The following is a 14,090-nucleotide window of genomic DNA, read 5'->3' as shown; positions in this document are numbered from 1 at the left end:
TGGACACAGGTCCAGGATGAATTTCACCATTTTGTTCTGGGTGATTTGTAGACTGTCTTGCATTTCATTTTTTATTTTTTGTTAAAGCAGAGTACAAAGTAGAAGAGTAATCTATATGGCACTGCATAAGAGCTAGACATAAGGGCCTGCGAGCCTCATTAGATAGACTTCAGTCTGGCATTCGCTTTTTTTTACTACATTGTTGCCTATCAATTCTCCTCACTCATTCGATTTGGCTAAGTCTTTCCTCTCACAAGACAGGAATCAGGAGACCCTTTGAGCTACCTGATTATCTCCAAAACCTCATTCTCACACCTCACTTTTTGCCGATATACGTATACAGTTATTCTCCATCCGTTTGTTAGAAGTTCTAGGAGTTTCAGGACCGAAACGTTTTCTATTGAATATGTCTGGTGTTTGCTAACCCTATGTTAATGGGTTCCGCTTCCTTGCCCGGGTTGAGACACTTGCAAAACAGAAAGCATAACAAATGGGAGGTAAGAATCAGAGTGCATAACAAATGTGAGGTAATCAGATCCAAAGGAGGGAGGATAGCTCCCATTCTTTGGATCAAGAGCCCTTCGCCAGCATCAATGGATTCCTCTTTGAAGGCTACCATGGCCGGACACCGAAAGTAACATTGAAATAATACCAGATAACATACAGCATATTCAGGCTTACCATATCAACTTTCTGTTGATTTTTTGTTGGATAAAAAAATTTCCTATGTTCAAATGTATATTATTTATTGTCCGATTAGAAATAAACAATTTCTAGTAGACGGATAAATGGTGAACAAGCAAGAAAATAAAATGGATACAAAAGGGTCGTAGAGTCTACAACAGAGGAGAAAAACTAGATACATAGGGAGCGTAGAGATACAGGAAGGGGCAGTAATTCTATAATGAGTATGAAAATCAACTAAATACAGAAAGAAGTCCACAATAGGTGAGAAAAAATAGGCACAAAATGGGCGTAGTGTCCACGAGAAGCTTTAGTCTGAGAGGGAGCAGAGGAGGGCGACGCCTCTCAGTATCCAGTGGTCCTCATGCAGGTGGGTGGGAATGTTGACTGAGAAGACATAGTTGGTGCAGTGGCCGGTGGTGGTGAGGTTGCCCCGGCGTTCACTGGTCTTGTACACCGGGCATGAGTATGTCTGTTCCTTCGGGATTTCCTCCCGCACCTTCGGTTGCAGCCAAATCTGTCGTGGTTGGTAAAAGGGATGGGATGTACTGGGATCAGTGGTTTCTTCAAGTAAGTCTGGAAGGCGCAAGATATGTGTGTGTGTGTTTTTTTTTTTTGTTTGAGACGATATGTTTGAGGGATATGTTGTGTATCTTTATACGTATATGCTTCTAAAATGTTGTATTCTGAGCACCTCTGCAAAAACAGTGATTATGTGTGAGTGAGGTGAAAGTGTTGAATGATGATGAAAGTATTTTCTTTTTGGGGATTTTCTTTCTTTTTGGGTCACCCTGCCTCGGTGGGAGACGGCCGACTTGTTAAAAAAAAGTTGTAGATCAAGTGTTCACTTTGAAGCATATATGTGAACAGTATTTAGATGAAGGTAGAGAAGTTTTTATTGCATTTATGGATTTAGAAAAGGCATATGATAGAGTGGATAGGGGAGCAATGTGGCAGATGTTACAAGTATATAGAATAGGTGGTAAGTTACTAAATGCTGTAAAGAGTTTTTATGAGGACAGTGAGGCTCAGGTTAAGGTGTGTAGAAGAGAGGGAGACTACTTCCCAGTGAAAGTAGGTCTTAGACAGGGATGTGTAATGTCACCATGGTTGTTTAATATATTTATAGATGGGGTTGTAAAAGAAGTAAATGCTAGGGTGTTAGGGAAAGGGGTGGGATTAAATTATGGGGAATCAAATACAAAACAGGAATTGACACAGTACTTTTTGCTGATGATACTGTGCTTATGAAAGATATTAAAGAAAAATTGCAAAGGTTAGTAGACGAGTTTGGGAGTGTGTGTAAAGGTAGAAAGTTGAAAGTGAACATAGAAAAGAGTAAGGTGATGAGGGTACCAAATGATTTAGATAAAGAAAAATTGGATATCAAATTGGGGAGGAGGAGTATGGAAGAAGTGAATGTTTTCAGATATTTGGGAGTTGACGTGTCAGCGGATGGATTTATGAAGGATGAGGTTAATCATAGAATTGATGAAGGAAAAAAGGTGAGTGGTGCATTGAGGTATATGTGGAGACAAAAAATGTGTTATCTATGGAGGCAAAGACGGGAATGTATGAAAGTATAGTAGTACCAACATTCTTATATGGGTGTGAAGTTTGGGTTGTAAATGCTGCAGCGTGGAGGCGGTTGGAGGCAGTGGAGATGTCCTGTCTAAGGGCAATGTGTGGTGTGAATATTATGCAGAAAATTCGGAGTGTGGAAATTAGGAGGTGTTTTTTTTTTTTTCAACAGGTCGGCCGTCTCCCACCGAGGCAGGGTGACCCAAAAAAGAAAGAAAATCCCCAAAAAGAAAATACTTTCATCATTCAACACTTTCACCACACTCACACATTATCACTGTTTTTGCAGAGGTGCTCAGAATACAACAGTCTAGAAGCATACACATATAAAGATACACAACATATCCCTCCAAACTGCCAATATCCCAAACCCCTCCTTTAAAGTGCAGGCATTGTACTTCCCATTTCCAGGACTCAAGTCCGACTATATGAAAATAACCGGTTTCCCTGAATCCCTTCACTAAATATTACCCTGCTCACACTCCAACAGATCGTCAGGTCCCAAGTACCATTCGTCTCCATTCACTCCTATCTAACACGCTCACGCACGCTTGCTGGAAGTCCAAGCCCCTTGCCCACAAAACCTCCTTTACCCCCTCTCTCCAACCCTTTTGAGGAAGACCCCTACCCCTCCTTCCTTCCCGTATAGATTTATATGCTTTCCATGTCATTCTACTTTGATCCATTCTCTCTAAATGACCAAACCACCTCAACAACCCCTCTTCTGCCCTCTGACTAATACTTTTATTAACTCCACATCTTTTCCTAATTTCCACACTCCGAATTTTCTGCATAATATTTACACCACACATTGCCCTTAAACAGGACATCTCCACTGCCTCCAACCGTCTCCTTGCTGCTGCATTTACCACCCAAGCTTCACACCCATATAAGAGTGTTGGTACTACTATACTTTCATACATTCGCTTCTTTGCCTCCATAGATAACGTTTTTTGACTCCACATATACCTCAACCTTTTTTCCCTCATCAATTCTATGATTAACTTCATCCTTCATAAATCCATCCGCCGACACGTCAACTCCCAAGTATCTGAAAACATTCACTTCTTCCATACTTCTCCTCCCCAATTTGATATCCAATTTTTCTTTATCTAAATCATTTGATACCCTCATCACCTTACTCTTTTCTATGTTCACTTTCAATTTTCTACCTTTACACACATTCCCAAACTCATCCACTAACCTTTGCAATTTTTCTTTAGAATCTCCCATAAGCACAGTATCATCAGCAGAAAGTAACTGTGTCAATTCCCATTTTGAATTTGATTCCCCAAAATTTAATCCCACCCCTCTCCCGAACACCCTAGCATTTACTTCCTTTACAACCCCATCTATAATATATTAAACAACCATGGTGACATTACACATCCCTAAGACCTACTTTTACCGGGAAGTAGTCTCCCTCTCTTCTACACACCCTAACCTGAGCCTCACTATCCTCATAAAAACTCTTTACAGCATTTAATAACTTACCACCTATTCCATATACTTGCAACATCTGCCACATTGCTCCTCTATCCACTCTATCATATGCCTTTTCTAAATCCATAAATGCAATAAAAACTTCCCTACCTTTATCTAAATACTGTTCACATACATGCTCCAATGTAAACACTTGATCTACATATCCCCTACCCACTCTGAAACCTCCTTGCTCATCTGCAATCCTACATTCTGTCTTACCTCTAATTCCTGGTATACTCAGTAAACTTATTCCTCTATAATTTTTACAGTTTATTTTGTCAATCCCTAGGTACCTTCCCCTCTTTCATACATTTATTAAACAAAAGTACCAACCACTCCAACACTATATCCCCCCCTGCTTTTAACATTTCTGTCATGATCCCATCAGTTCCAGCTGCTTTATCCCCTTTCATTCTACGTAATGCCTCACGTTAATAAAAGTATTAATAAGAGGGCTGAAGAGGGGTTGTTGAGGTGGTTTGGTCATTTAGAGAGAATGGATCAAAGTAGAATGACAAGGAGAGCGTATTAATCGGTAGGGGAAGGCGGAGTAGGGGTCGTCCTCGAAAAGGTTAGAGGGGGGGGGGGGTAAAGGAGGTTTTGTGGGCGAAGGGCTTGGACTTCCATCAAGCGTGCGTGAGCATGTTAGATAGGAGTGAATGGAGACGAATGGTATTTGGGACCTGACGAGCTGTTGGAGTGTGAGCAGGGTAATATTTAGTGAAGGGACTCAGGGAAACCGGTTATTTTTATATAGCCGGACTTGAGTCCTGGAAATGGGAAGTACAATGCCTGCATTTTAAAGGAGGGGCTTGGGATATTGGCAGTTTTGGAAGGAGATGTTGTGTATTTTTATACGCATATGCTTCTCAACTGTTGTATTCTGAGCGCCTCTGCAAAAACAGTGATTATGTGTGAGGTGAAAGTGTTGAATGATGATGAAAGTATTTTCTTTCTTTTTTTGGGTCACCCTGCCTCGGTGGGAGACGGCCGATTTGTTGAAATATATATATATATATATATATATATATATATATATATATATATATATATATATATATATATATATATATATATATATATATATATATATATATATATATATATATATATATATATATATATATATGTATATCGACAACATTGCCGCTATCACTATGTACCCGCATCACCACCATTGCACGTATCCCCTCCATCACATGCACTGCCACCATCCCATGCATTGCCACTATCACCCCTATCACACACATCACCTTCAAATGCTCCATTACTACTACTATCACTCTCATTACCATCGCTACCAACATTACCCTTGAATAAAAGTCACAATCTTTACCATACCACAACACCAGCCACCACAGCAAACTTAACACCAGGCACTCACAGGAGGCATGTGTTCATGAAGCCTCCTAGGCAGAGCCTCCTCCAGACGATTGTTTTCAAAGTTCCATCTGGCGCCTTCCAGGTAAAGGCCTCTGATATAGGCGCCTGCTTCTGGAGCGGGGCTGTCCTCGTCCACTTCCAGAACCTGCAGAAGTATGAGAAAGATCAAGAACTACCTGGAGGACTGATGACTTGGTAGGGTGACTTAAATGGAGGACTAACAACGTGGAAGATGCACAAACTATCCGAAAACAACAGGGAATACCTGGAATAGTCTGCTTGAAGGTTAGTTAGATTAACGTCAAGTGTGGAAAGTATGATGGAATAATTGAAAATGACTGCTTGGAGGTAAGATGAAGTGTGTGAAATGCTGGGAGCTCAAATCTCGGACACCACAGACAGGAGAAGAGTGTCTCGATCCGGCCATGGAAGTATTAGAAACAAAAACAGGAGCCATTTACGCTGCTTAAGGCCTATTATCTACTTTAAAAGGGGTTATGTAAACAAGGAAACACCAACTAAGAAATAAATGAAATCACAATAAAAATATTATTAAATTCTGTTAAACAAACAAATAAATATCCAAGTTTTATGGCAGTATAATCAAACCTTGTGAATTTATTCTATAACAATTTCTAGCTTATGTTAGTGCTGCATAATTACATATGTAAAAAAGCCTATAATATAATCACTATTGAAGACATAACTGAAGAGTTATATTAATGGCTGGAAAGAGAGGATTATTAATAATATTGTTTATATGAAACGCTAAACCCATGTATGTCACTCAGCGCAAGGAATGAAGGAGGATAATGGGAGCTGCTTGATAGCCACAAGAGATACTTAGAAGTAATAGAGATAGACTGGAAGTTGGATTCCCTGAAAATAAAAGACTCTGAAAGTAAGGATAACTATGTAAGATATAATCTTCGATAAAAAATACAAATCCCTTGAGAATGAGGTAAGTTAATGGAATGAGCCAAGTTGCATGTCTGAAATGCCTTAGAGTGAGATTAGCTAATGGAATGAGCAAAAATGTATGTCTGGAACACCTGGAAGTGAGTATAGCTAAAAGACCCATCACGGTTATATATTTGGAGGACCTGGGAGCAGTAAAATTTCATGGAACAAATAAGATTACACATTTTGAAAACCTTGGAAGTGAGATTAACTTCCAGAACAAGGAAAATTACTCGAATGGAACAAAAGTGAGTAAGGACAAGTTGAGTACCTGAAAGTGGAACCACAGCTGGTCGATGGCAAGGGCGTGGGCCCGGGCATGGTTTTGCAACACTGCTGTCAAGAAGGAGTGTGTGAAGAAGAACCCGCTCAACCAGAACACTCGCGGAGGCCCATTGTCGTACCAACTCTACAGGAAAGCCACAGCTGAATCTTGACACGTCAGAATTCATTTTCGTGTGAAGCTCTCTATCAGGATATCATTTCAAGGACCAGCCAAATGTAGTCATATGTTACTTAAGAATGAGTTACAGGTAACTAAATAGTTTTTTACTATCAAATTAGAGCATGAGTTAAAGGCCATTTATGAGTCACGTGTTTTGTACGATGAACTAACATATAAGGTACAGTGGGAATCTAAGCTTCAATTAAAGCTGGTGAATAAGCTGCGTGAAGTACTATTGATCAGGCTTGCATGTGTTGTAAAAAAATATTTACATAAATAACAACATAACCAGGCACTCACAAGAGGAATCAGAACCTTTATAAGAGGCATCAGGCTCTCTACCCAAATAACTAGATCCTGACTGGATCTGGTATCTGTAACTGAAGAACCTGACCATGTCTATCCTATGTATCTGAGGAATCTAACAGTGTTTGTCCTCTGTATCTGAAGAATCTAACAGTGTCTGTCCTCTGTACCTGAAGAATCTAACAGTGTCTGTCCTCTGTACCTGAAGAATCTAACAGTGTTTGTCCTCTGTACCTGAAGAATCTAACAGTGTCTGTCCTCTGTACCTGAAGAGTCTAACAATGCCTGTCCTCTGTACCTGAAGAATCTAACAGTGTCTGTCCTCTGTACCTGAAGAATCTAAGTGTCTGTCCTCTGTACCTGAAGAATCTAACAGTGTCTGTCCACTGTACCTGAAGAAATTGGAGTCGTTGGTCTAAGTCGGTGATGTAAGATCCAAGTCCCTTGAGTGTGGGGTATGATCTGGCTCTCCACATAGAGGGTACCCGGCCAGTCCTCACTCCCACCAGCACTTCCTCCACCTCCTCAGACAAGCTCTCACTACCTGCAGCAAAGAACAACACATAACATAGCCGTGTTATGCCCTTCCCTAGCTTAGCCGTGTTACACTCTCTATAATGATATCAATGGGAATCAACGTATATACACCGATATGTGTGTATCTCGTAGTGTATATAAACTGAGAGGTATAAATTTCAGTGAAAAAACAGCAAGAGTTATGTAATTCTTCGAGTATACACACTAAGGGTAGTGTATCTCAGGGTATGTTCATTAACAGTTTAATCCATATTCTAGGGATTAAAGTACAGGTGAATGAAGCCTTAATGATCCTGATAGTTTTGAAGCATAAACCAGTTAACTGGCAAATCCTAAAACCCAGGCGGTTTAAGAGATGGCAATACTTTCGGGGGGTCCTGACCTTCAATGGCTCTGAGAACAGCATTAAGTGTGCTGCTGATAGTGTGGATAAGGGTGTTGTAGCGACTCATCTCCTGTACCAGCACCGTGTTGAGACTCTGTTCCCTCATGGTGGGGTATCTGACGAGGGCAGCGTCGACGTGGAATGGAGGAGGGATGCGGCCCAAGATTTCCTCACAGGTTCTCCCGACGGCATCTCCTTCGCCGCCCCCGCCCTCAGCTGACGACAGCGACGTCGCCTGTGTAGGCCGAAGAAGTAGACTTTGTTTAGATTAGTAACCCTGGATGGAGGTTTAATAACCCAAGATAATTCAAGAAGTGTCATATTATTGATGTCATGCAATGCCGACAAGTTGATGAATGAGACATGCATAACACACGTGTCTCAGTCATTAAAGCCAAGCAATGTTGCTTATTTCTGCTGGTGTTCTCACTAATTCTTTACCCAGAGGAGCCCCAGGTGCTCTATGACCCCTACAGGTTTAGCATTCTCCTCAAAAAACAATGATAATTAATAATAATAATAATAATAAGTCCGAAATATGTAATATTCATTTCACTACTTTTAATTGCAATTAGCTAATCCAGCTTCCTCTAATTCTGTCTAGATAGATGAAGAGAGGTTAATTATTTTTATATTTACGAAAGGAGCTAACTAATATAGCAAAGGTTTGGTTGGTTAGAGCACGGAGTAGCTCAGATTTCTTGGATCAAGAGCCCTTCACCAGAATCAAAGCACCCTACTTGAAGGGAAGCACAGCAAAATAATAACGTTATGTATTTCATGAAGTGCTAAACCTGTGAGGGTCATTCAACGCAAAGAAAACAAAGTGAAGTGGAGGCTCGATCCTTCGTTCACTTATAGTGGCCCGGTTTCTGTTGGTGATAGCTATTAGCAGAGGTAACAAGATGAATGTTCTTAGCTGACCTGCTTACCAGCCGTCATGGCCGGGTTTAGACACTACTCTGGCCTGGGAGGTTGAAGGATCGAGCCTCCAGAGTTTGACACACTTGTCTGACCTGTGTGAGGAGGACGGCTGAGAAGAGCTTGTTAGTTTCGGCTTGGTCCTTGTTGATGCTGGCATTGCTGTTCATGCCGAAGACGTGAGGTGGGGCATCACGGGGAAGCTCAGAGATGTGCTCCAGGAACTGAGCGTGCTCACCGTCCTCAGGAGTCGTGTACACACCTGCAAAAGGCATCACCCTATCTAGTATTGAAGTACACTTTTCTTGGAAGGGTCTTATAAACTTTAGGAAAATGAATATTTGACTAAGTGGTGTGATAGGAAGGGCATATGGAGATGGTATACAGGAGGGGAATATCCAGGTGGTATGGCAGGAGGGATATATCAAAGTGGTCTCATAGGGATATGTCCATGTGGTATGACAGGTGCGACATATCCAGGTGATGTAAAAGAATGAACTCACTTAGATGGTGAGATGAAAGGGATCTGCACAAACAGAGGAAGGACATACCTAGGTGGTCGAAGGAGTGTGGGTTGCCAAGGACGACTTCGGGGTTATAGAAACGCCGCAGAATGGTGCTGAGGGTTCGACGATCTCTCTCATCAGTCACCTTGCCTCCATAGTTACACTCAGCTGTCAGGTACTGCAGTGCCTCCCACGGGATCTCCTGCAGCAGGACTATACGTCTAGTAACCCTCTTGTAACCATCTGTTTAACATATTTTTCCCAATTTTAGTTTATTTAATGAGGAAATATATCTTTATTTACACCATCACCAGACAGTGACTATGGAAGTTTAATGAACATTTGAGGATTGAAACACCAAGTTTAATTAATAGTTACACATCAGTTTTTAGTTAGAGCCAAATTTATTTATAATTACTGATCCGTCATTTGGGATTTTTAGTTTAAAATATACACGGAAAAAATACTCTCTTCTACCGTTAAATGAAAGTACTACAAAACCATGCATGTTAACGTTTACACATTCAGTAAAACTCCGTCATCCTCACAAGAACAGCAAACACATCACTACTTGAGATTTGGATTATCGTACAAGACATTTTAGGATTTGGATTATACTGTACTTCACGAAGTGCTAAAATCGTGTGGGATCATCCAGTTGAAGGAGTGGTGGAAGATCAGTTTTCAACGTCTGCTAAGCACAGCCTGAGTCTTGTTCAGCCAGGCTGTTAGTGATCGCCCACTCACCCCTGTGAGTGAGCGTACAACTTAAAAAAATTCTTCAGACAGATTAGGCAAATTAAGGTATTTTTTACTGCATAATTTAAGCTATGCTTGACTAAGATGCCAGGTTAATTATGGAGGAGCATCCAGAAGACAGTACATTTAGAAATAAAAGATAAATTAGGCTTTCAAGATTTTAGGTAGCTGAATCACCTGTGAAGAGGGTCTTGGCAAAGAGAGCAAAGTGCTCTACCACAGTATATATCTGATCTTGAGTCATGGACACAACAATCAAGCTACGACGCAGGTTTAATGCTCTTGTGAGCCAGTGAGTATGTCATTATACGTTTAACACCCACGCCAGAGTGATTTTTTTCCCAGGAAATGTAAGAGCAGAGCTTTTGTGCCCGTCTCCAGTGTATGAAGCAACGTTATGTCTTGATAAGCTCTCCCAAGCTGTCTTCAACCTTCAGTGTCTCTAGTAAACATGCGCGAGACTGTATGATATTTGTGTGAGGATTTGAGTCTAAAAGATTTTTTTTTTGCATTCAATTCAAACAAAAATCTAATTTAAAATAAGCTACAGAAAAAAAACACGAAAAATAATAGCTACGTGTTTATAAAAAATATACCAAACATTGGAGATGAACAAGACAGAGAAAACATTAAGAAGATCCCAGGGACAATATAGTTTCTGTACGATGGTCTGGGTAAGATTTTGTAGTTCAGCTGTTCACTCTGTAGATTTTATATCTCCATTCATTCACTGAGAGTCAGTCGATTAATAAAAATATAAGTCGATAAAATCTGCTGTTGACTGAATGCTACAGCGGAAAAAAATGCCGAGGTTATCTTACGAAGGCAGCAGCTGTGGTACACTTGTGCAACGTGCAAGGTTGGATTCAAGTCTGTGCAGCATTAATCTCATAATCGTGTGCCCCCAAGAAAGTTATATACTACCTAAATTTTGATTTTCAATAGCTGTGCTGCAATAGAAAAAACATTTTTAAGGAACGGTGTCAAAGCAACTTACATAATTTGATCTAGTATATTCGATTTTTATTTTTGAATCAACTAAGACTATTAATAGGTCGCTTGTATTCTTGTAGCCCTTCCACTTTCTTGGCAGCGAAGCACTATGTCTATTGTGCCTAATTGATAGATAATCCGACCCTGGCAATATAGCTAGTTGTCTGATATGACGTGGAGGTGCGTTCTATACATGCCTGCTACGTGACGAAAATCAAACACATAAGAAATACACAATTTGCATTATTAAGAAGGCAAGAAGCCGTCTTGTGCAACGTGCATGACATTTGCTCACCATGGTTGAAGCAAGGATCCAGCGAGAGGGAGTGAGGGTAGAATATATATTATGCGGGAAAGCATTACACAGACACATGAACTATTTATCACTCACATAGTGCATGCTCTTGTGCTCACACACTGACCTATTCAGCTATTGTTATATAAGACAACTTTTTCTCTTTCAGTTTTAGGAAGCTAACATTGAACTAAAGCTCAAGTACACGTGGGTTTTTTTAATCAGTTTATAAGTGATGCTATCAGTGGTGTGTAAAATTCTAAGTACTGAGAGTCAGTAGTATGTGATCCCTAAACGGTTCCCCCGATGATTCGCCTTCTCATCCCCAAACAGAGAGTTAACAAAAGTTTTGTAAATTCTTCAGACAGATTAAGCAAATTAAGGTAATTTTTACTGCATAATTTAAGCTATGCTTGACTAAGATGCCAGGTTAATTATGGAGGAGCATCCATAACTGTCATCCATAAAAAACTGATAACGTTTACTTGGGGACGGTGCGAGTCTTCGGATGCCCGACTCAACTCGTGTGTCATCAAGCTAACACTGAGGACACATGGATACATAACTATTACTTTATTATGATACGTGTTGCAGAGGCAGTGAACTAATGCTTCAAGGGTGACCAAAGTATTTTATTAATATACACATTGACAGACTTAAGTTTCCCATGCTTTGGTCATCGACTTCAAAAACAGTGCATTGAAATGTTGTATGTTTGAAAAGATATAGAAAAAAATGTAAAGAAAATAGCACATAGAGTATAGCATAGGAAAGTCTGATGAGAGGAAATATAGAAAGCATGAGGAAAGGCCCCCTAATCCCCGAGCGGCCCCAGAAGAGATTTTAGTCCACAATGCTTAAAAATTTTGGGTCTACTGGTTAGGTTAGGTAAGGTTCGTCAGGAAACAGGACAAATGTTTCCTGACGCGGGTCTTAGTCAGATGATGACCCGCCTTTGGAGCTTTTGGTCATCTGACCGAGGCCTTCCGCTGGCTTACCGGTCCACCCCTTTAAAAATTATGGTCATTTATAACCATTGTTTTTTTTTATTGGGTCTACTGTATGAGAAAGAATTGCGAAGGGGCCCCCATAACAGTTCAAGCTTCAGGGCCCGTGTGGAGAATGACTGAAGGATGACACTGATACAGGCAAATAGTAAGAGAGTGACTGGAAAAAAGATACTGAAGAATAAACCACAAATATTATCCATGGAATAAGTCACAACAAGCAGAAAACCTGGAAATAAAAATTAGATCTGAACCATTATCAAAATGAGAGAAGGAAAACAGCGAAAAGCAGTAAGTAGGTCAGGACAGTTGAATATGAAGAGACATTCATGGTAAGGTCTTCTACAAACTACAGCATTTAACAATGTTCTGGGAGGTACAAGTGTCAGGTCAAGTCACGTGTGTTCTAAAGATCAGAATATAATATAACAGTGTTCTGGAAGATGGAAGAATCTACATACACAAAACCTGGTAATACAAGGACTCACGTATCAAAACTATCCTTTATTTCGGCAATGTTTCGCTCATGAATTGAATGAACTCTGTGGGCAAAACGTCGTCTTTGTACTACCACACTTGTTGACATCTTTTTGCCTTTCGTATCATTCATTATGGAATTCGATTCTAAAAAAAAAAAAAAAAAAAAAAAAAAAAAAAACGCGCCTTTGGAGGATGAAGAAGAAAAGATCATTTATGGGATGGTCATGTGACACGGTGTAATGATAATGATTCTATGTGCTTCTTGATAGAAGTTTTACTATCACATACGAATGCATATGAAAATGTAATTGAAACACCATGAAAGCACTCGGAGTTCAACTATCAATTTCTATTATTAAATTTCACGTGCATATATGCAAACAGGGTTATTCACATCTTTGGATAAAAAAACATAACTCTAAATTAAACAACTTTAGGCTGTAAATAGTAAGGTGATACAGACAGCCTATGGAAAAAAAAAGCTTGTATATATTTCAGGACGTTTCGTAAGGGAAACGTTCCGCCACGAGTGGCTAAACGTTTCCCTTACGAAACACTTTAATAAATGTACTGAACATTCTCCACAGCTATACACAATGTTGTCATTGATTACGAAGCTACATATAACTAATGTCAAGCTAGGAAATCGTACCACATAGGATCCCAGGAGGTTGCGGAGCTGCTGTGCCGAGATTCTGAGGTCAGTGTCGGAGAAAGAGTAAGGAACGTTCCAGCCGAGGGGCCCGAAGAGCCTCCTTTCCTGCACGACGGCGTGGAAGAAGCAGAGAGAGTACACCAGCCTTCGGAACCTCTCAGAGGAGCCGGGACCCTGAAGAAAGTCAGGCTCGGAGAGTGGGTCCGCCAAGTACAGCCTGCCGAAGACGACAGCGGTGAAGTCGTAAAGATATCTTATCTTGGTGGTTTAGTTAATGGGGTTCAAAACCTATCGACTACATTACGGCCATTAAGGTTTGCATATAACCTTTTCACCACTAGACATGAATACTTCAATCCCTAAAATAGGGATTACAGTAAACTTTCAGTTATATACTCTGAGAGAAATAAACCTCTCAGTGTATATATACTGTGTATTTACCTGTATTTCTATCAATATAACCATCTTTTTTTTCATTTATCTTTTTATATACGTATTTATGTTTTGTCTATCAATCCACATATTTGTTTTCTCACATTATTTCTCTCTTTAAAGCCGTATGGTTACAATTATATCCAAAGAGTATATATTCTGAGAGGTGTGCGCATCTCTGCACAGTTACACCAAAAGGTTTGTATCTCAGCGTATATACCAGATGTTTGTATCTAAATTTATATATACCTAGATGTGTGTATCACTTTTTACATG

At 40.1% G+C, this 14,090-nt stretch overlaps 1 protein-coding gene across 2 annotated transcripts in view; it reads right to left on the bottom strand.

Moving 5' to 3' along the window:
- Window positions 1-729: 729 nt before the first annotated feature.
- The window catches only part of Dhc36C (Dynein heavy chain at 36C), a 117,115-nt gene continuing 103,754 nt past the window's right edge, over window positions 730-14,090 (bottom strand). Inside the window, exons 73-80 of one of the 2 annotated variants that reach the window (XM_070100062.1) lie at window positions 13,380-13,599; window positions 9,239-9,395; window positions 8,783-8,949; window positions 7,764-8,001; window positions 7,237-7,388; window positions 6,365-6,502; window positions 5,135-5,278; window positions 730-1,201 (exon numbers count right to left, since the gene is read on the bottom strand). In XM_070100062.1, the coding sequence (XP_069956163.1) occupies window positions 995-1,201; window positions 5,135-5,278; window positions 6,365-6,502; window positions 7,237-7,388; window positions 7,764-8,001; window positions 8,783-8,949; window positions 9,239-9,395; window positions 13,380-13,599 (1,423 nt within the window). In that variant the 3' untranslated portion in view covers window positions 730-994. Of the gene's footprint in view, window positions 1,202-5,134; window positions 5,279-6,364; window positions 6,503-7,236; window positions 7,389-7,763; window positions 8,002-8,782; window positions 8,950-9,238; window positions 9,437-13,379; window positions 13,600-14,090 lie in introns of those variants that run through there. The other variant, XM_070100063.1, reaches the window with a different exon arrangement.

Source organism: Cherax quadricarinatus, chromosome 71 (assembly GCF_038502225.1).
Source record: "Cherax quadricarinatus isolate ZL_2023a chromosome 71, ASM3850222v1, whole genome shotgun sequence".
In the NCBI taxonomy this organism is placed as follows: domain Eukaryota; kingdom Metazoa; phylum Arthropoda; class Malacostraca; order Decapoda; family Parastacidae; genus Cherax; species Cherax quadricarinatus.
This window is presented reverse-complemented; position numbering and strand designations above follow the sequence as displayed.